This window comes from Amphibalanus amphitrite, unplaced genomic scaffold, assembly GCF_019059575.1.
Source record: "Amphibalanus amphitrite isolate SeventyFive unplaced genomic scaffold, NRLGWU_Aamphi_draft 000637F_arrow, whole genome shotgun sequence".
Taxonomy (NCBI): Eukaryota; Metazoa; Arthropoda; class Thecostraca; order Balanomorpha; family Balanidae; genus Amphibalanus; species Amphibalanus amphitrite.
In genome coordinates, this window is record NW_024882131.1 from 383,360 (window position 1) to 389,359 (window position 6,000).

The 6,000-nt window shown below is 57.0% G+C and overlaps 1 protein-coding gene across 2 annotated transcripts in view; it reads left to right on the forward strand.

The window, feature by feature from the left end:
- LOC122363732 (dedicator of cytokinesis protein 9-like) overlaps nt 1-6,000 on the forward strand; it is a 36,104-nt gene extending 30,104 nt beyond the window's left edge. For both annotated transcript variants that reach the window (XM_043333329.1, XM_043333327.1), the window contains 6 exons: nt 198-318; nt 595-741; nt 1,045-1,170; nt 1,437-1,574; nt 4,205-4,324; nt 4,572-6,000. In XM_043333329.1, coding sequence (XP_043189264.1) covers nt 198-318; nt 595-741; nt 1,045-1,170; nt 1,437-1,574; nt 4,205-4,324; nt 4,572-4,922 — 1,003 coding nt within the window. In that variant the 3' untranslated portion in view covers nt 4,923-6,000. The remainder of the gene's footprint in view (nt 1-197; nt 319-594; nt 742-1,044; nt 1,171-1,436; nt 1,575-4,204; nt 4,325-4,571) is intronic.

Genomic DNA, 6,000 nt, shown 5'->3' on the forward strand with positions numbered 1-6,000 from the left:
GGTATCTCCGGACTGGGGGTGCTCTGTTGTTTTCCTTGCATTTACCTCTGTTCTCTGACCCTATTATCTCCCCGTGTTGCAGCTACTCCGAGCTGTCGCAGGTCCACCACCATCTGGAGCGGTGCTACTCCCTCCTGACCCTACTACCACCTCCGTCCGCTGGCCCTGACTGACCCTACTCCCTCCCCGTGTTTCAGCTACTCCGAGCTGTCCCAGGTCCACCACCATCTGGAGCGGTGCTACAACCGGATCGTGCAGCTGAACGCCTCCGGACGCCGGCTGCTCGGCACCTACTTCCGGGTCATCTGTCTGGGGCAGGTCAGTCACGGGGTCATCCGTCGGGCCTTCTGGTCGAGTGGAGTCGAATTTGTTTTCTGTGCACTTTCAGTCATGGTAGTTTGTCGCCTTTTGTTCCAAATATGGTTTGTTTTTCCTTATTTATTTGCATTTCGTATCAAAACTTGTATCATGGAAACTTGTTTTCGTGTCGGCTTGACGGTTTACGAATTTCGTCATTTCATCGCCGCTTTTTCAAGACTGTCCCACCAAACGTTGGCTCCACACCTGACGGTGACACTGTGCCACTGTCTGCAGAACTACTTTGACAAGGACCATGACCGCGAGTACGTGTACAAGGAGCCCAAGGTGACGTCGCTCTCGGAGGTCAGCGAGAAGCTGCTCCAGCTGCACGTCTCCAAGTTCGGCAGGGACTACGTCAGGATGATCAAGGACTCGGCGCCGGTACGTAGCGCCATCTAGGCCGTCTCTAACCCAGCCTGGACTCGGCTCAGGCCTCCTGCCACGTTTCCCGGATTTTGGTTGTTACTTGTTGAGGGGCTTTTATGTGGAACAAGTAAATGTGAAGGTGGAGCTTGACGTGTGGAGGGAGGGTGGAGGGTAAGTCTGGTAGATTATTCTTTTTATGCGAGCGACTTCGTATTTGTGACTTTTGACCCCTGACCGCAGACCTCAGACCTCAGATCTCTTACCCTTTACATTAGACACCTGACTGACCTCTCTCGTGTCGTGTGCCGTCTGGCTCAGGTGACGATGTCCGAGCTGGACCCGCGGTTCGCCTACATCCAGGTCACCCACCTGACCCCTCACTGGGACGAGGTCGACCTGGACGCGCGGCCCACCGAGTTTGAGCACAACAACAACATCAAACAGGTGCGTGTAGTGGTGACAGACCCGGTGGATCACTAACTGGGGGTACGGTGTCTTCAACGGTCGGCGGCGCTAAGGTTATTTTTAGTGTTTCTATAGGCGGGTTGAGGACTGGTTGCTTGGTTGTTGCTGGAAGCTTTCTAACCCCGGGATTGGACTATACATTGGACTGTATGCGGCAGAGGAGAGTACGCCATTGTATCTTTCAGTTTTTGCCGTATTGTGTGTCCGTTTCCATTTATGAAATATCTACGTCCGTTGTGTTTCAGTTTATGTACGAGACGCCGTTCACACGTGAGGGCGGCGCGCACGGTACAGTGGAGAAGCAGTGGCGCCGGCGGACGGTGCTCACCACCGACTACTGCTTCCCCTACGTGCGGACCCGGATACCCGTCATACGCAGACAGGTGAGGGGATTTAATACAGCGGGTAATACCGCCGACTACTGCTTCCCCTACGTGCGGACCCGGATACCCGTCATACGCAGACAGGTGAGGGGATTTAATATAATGGTATCATACCACCGACTACTGCTTCCCCTACGTGCGGACCCGGATACCCGTCATACGCAGACAGGTGAGGGGGGGGGATACCGCCGACTACTGCTTCCCCTACGTGCGGACCCGGATACCCGTCATACGCAGACAGGTGAGGGGATTTAATATAATGGTATCATACCACCGACTACTGCTTCCCCTACGTGCGGACCCGGATACCCGTCATACGCAGACAGGTGAGGGGGGGGGGATACCATCGACTACTGCTTCCCCTACGTGCGGACCCGGATACCCGTCATACGCAGACAGGTGAGGGGGGGGGGGATACTATCGACTACTGCTTCCCCTACGTGCGGACCCGGATACCCGTCATACGTAGACAGGTAAGGGGGGGATACCACCGGCTACTGCTTCCCCTACGTGCGGACCCGGATACCCGTCATACGCAGACAGGTGAGGGAATTTAATACAGCGGGTAATACCGCCGACTACTGCTTCCCCTACGTGCGGACCCGGATACCCGTCATACGCAGACAGGTGAGGGGATTTAATATAATGGTATCATACCACCGACTACTGCTTCCCCTACGTGCGGACCCGGATACCCGTCATACGCAGACAGGTGGGGGGGGGGGGATACCGCCGACTACTGCTTCCCCTACGTGCGGACCCGGATACCCGTCATACGCAGACAGGTGAGGGGGGGGGGATACCATCGACTACTGCTTCCCCTACGTGCGGACCCGGATACCCGTCATACGCAGACAGGTGAGGGGGGGGGGGGATACTATCGACTACTGCTTCCCCTACGTGCGGACCCGGATACCCGTCATACGTAGACAGGTAAGGGGGGGATACCACCGGCTACTGCTTCCCCTACGTGCGGACCCGGATACCCGTCATACGCAGACAGGTGAGGGAATTTAATACAGCGGGTAATACCGCCGACTACTGCTTCCCCTACGTGCGGACCCGGATACCCGTCATACGCAGACAGGTGAGGGGATTTAATATAATGGTATCATACCACCGACTACTGCTTCCCCTACGTGCGGACCCGGATACCCGTCATACGCAGACAGGTGAGGGGGGGGGGGATACTATCGACTACTGCTTCCCCTACGTGCGGACCCGGATACCCGTCATACGTAGACAGGTAAGGGGGGGATACCACCGGCTACTGCTTCCCCTACGTGCGGACCCGGATACCCGTCATACGCAGACAGGTGAGGGAATTTAATACAGCGGGTAATACCGCCGACTACTGCTTCCCCTACGTGCGGACCCGGATACCCGTCATACGCAGACAGGTGAGGGGATTTAATATAATGGTATCATACCACCGACTACTGCTTCCCCTACGTGCGGACCCGGATACCCGTCATACGCAGACAGGTGGGGGGGGGGGGGGATACCGCCGACTACTGCTTCCCCTACGTGCGGACCCGAATACCCGTCATACGCAGACAGGTGAGGGGGGATCCACCGACTACTGCTTCCCCTACGTGCGGACCCGGATACCCGTCATACGCAGACAGGTGAGGGGATTTAATATAATGGTATCATACCATCGACTACTGCTTCCCCTACGTGCGGACCCGGATACCCGTCATACGCAGACAGGTGGGGGGGGGATACCGCCGACTACTGCTTCCCCTACGTGCGGACCCGGATACCCGTCATACGCAGACAGGTGAGGGGGGGATACCACCGACTACTGCTTCCCCTACGTGCGGACCCGGATACCCGTCATACGCAGACAGGTGAGGGGTGGGGGGATACCACCGACTACTGCTTCCCCTACGTGCGGACCCGGATACCCGTCATACGCAGACAGGTGAGGGGGGGGGGGGGTACCGCCGACTACTGCTTCCCCTACGTGCGGACCCGGATACCCGTCATACGCAGACAGGTGAGGGGGGGATACCACCGACTACTGCTTCCCCTACGTGCGGACCCGGATACCCGTCATACGCAGACAGGTGAGGGGGGGGGATACCACCGACTACTGCTTCCCCTACGTGCGGACCCGGATACCCGTCATACGCAGACAGGTGAGGGGGGGGTACCGCCGACTACTGCTTCCCCTACGTGCGGACCCGGATACCCGTCATACGCAGACAGGTGAGGGGTGGGGGGATACCACCGACTACTGCTTCCCCTACGTGCGGACCCGGATACCCGTCATACGCAGACAGGTGAGGGGGGGGGGATACCACCGACTACTGCTTCCCCTACGTGCGGACACGGATACCCGTCATACGCAGACAGGTGAGGGGGGATACCACCGACTACTGCTTCCCCTACGTGCGGACACGGATACCCGTCATACGCAGACAGGTGAGGGGATTTAATACAGTCTGCGGTGGCTGGGGCGTTTTGATGTTAGCTGTACGGAAGTTGTGAGTCCGTGTTTGAGATAGAATTGTTTATGTATCTTTAACTCTTTAGTATGCCACTATTGTTTTCTCTCCTCGCATTTACATCACACCCTCTCTCCGGATTTTCACATCTCTCCCTCGGTCTCCTCCCCCGTACAGGAATACGAGCTCTCCCCGATCGAGGTAGCCATCGCCGAGATGACCCAGAAGACCCGAGACCTGCTGGACGTGGTGGAGCGCCAGCCGACCGACGTCAAAAAGCTGCAGCTCCGACTGCAGGTAATGACCGGGTGGAGAACCGAGTCAAAAACTACAGCTCAGACTATATGATTTTGTCTCGCGGGTAGGTTTTTCCCGTACCTATTAGTTCCTACCTATTAGGCAGTTCCTATTTTTCTTCAATTACAGCTCACTATTTGTTATTTTGGATGTTTTATATAACATGATGTTTGCTTCGGCACCTGCCGCGTCAGTTTAGTATGTTCCTCAGTGTGTCTCACTCTCCCGTCTGCTCTCGCCCCCTCAGGGCAGCGTCAGTGTGCAGGTGAACGCCGGCCCTCTGGCGTACGCCTCGGCCTTCCTGGAGGAGAGTGTGCAGCGCACCTTCCCCGGCGACAAGGTCTACCAGCTCAAGCAGGCGTTCCGCGAGTTTGTGGAGGCGTGCCACCGCGCGCTGGAGCTGAACCACCGGCTGCGCGCCGACGACCAGGCGGACTACCAGAGCTCCCTGGTGGCCGGCTTCCGTGACCTGGTGGCCGCGCTGGGCACGATACTCGGCGAGAGCTTCCCCGTGGAGCTGGAGTCGGCGGCGCGCAACTCGCAGCATCTGAGCGTCTACACGCTGCTCAGCAGTGTCACCGGCTCCAGCTCCGTGTGAGCGAGGACGGAGGTTGGGAGGGGCGAGAGACGAGGACGGAGACTGAGACATAGACACTAGATGGCGGTGGGCGATAGGGGACGGAGACGTAGATTGAGATGGAAACCGTAGATTGAGATGGAAACTCAGACAAAGGGGAGAGAGACGGAGGTGACGGATCCGCGGGAGGCGGTAAATGCGGACGCACGTCTGTACCAGCTCTCTGCTGTCTGGCTCGGCTGCTGTGGTGCCATATGCCTTGCTGAGGATGACTGTGGTGACTCCGGTATAGAGCTGTTGAGCTGAAAACCAGAGATAACTCGTTAGGAGGTTACTGTGTGATTGCGGGTCGTGCCCTGCAAACCTGTTCCGTCAGTTTGCGAACCTGCTGCGTCAGTTGATCTGTATGCCGATTTTATGAGTCTACTGCAGCGGGTCGTTAGCATGCTGCGTCAGTTAGCGCCTCCGCTGCGTTACTTTGTGAAGTTGCGCGTCACTTTGTGAAGTTGCGCGTCAGTTTGTGAAGTTGCGCGTCCGTTTCGTACCTGCTGCGCGGCCGTTCCCGTTTCTGCCGTTCGTTTGTGCCAAATGTGTGCTGTTCCGAGCTGGAGTACAGCCGAGCGCTGCAGGGTATCGTTACGGTCTGATCTGCGCCGCTGTTGGTGGAGTGAGTGAGTGTCCGCCCGCTGTCGGTGGGCGAATGTCGCGAACCTTGTGCGTTCCCTCCACAATGCACTCCGTAGTCAGCCGAATTACAGTTCGACACTGTCACGCCAGGCAATAATACCACAGTGCTCAACCACTGATGATGCGATAATGTTACAATGCTAGTCATTTTGTATTTATTTGTGTTTTAACTTTGTGGCTCTCCGTATTTAACTCCCTGACAGACTACTCCTCGCGCGAACTGCTGTGCTGCTCCGCGCAAATGTGTTGTGTTTCGTTCTGTCGCGAGCAGAGGTGAACCCGTGCCTCAGTCAGTGTGTCTGGTCCGGTATCCCTGTGCCTTCCCCGGTGATCACGGTGACGTGGACGGTGATGTGTGCCCATCGAGGCACGAATGTTCTCGTCGGAAAATAGAATTGCGATATTTCGGTGA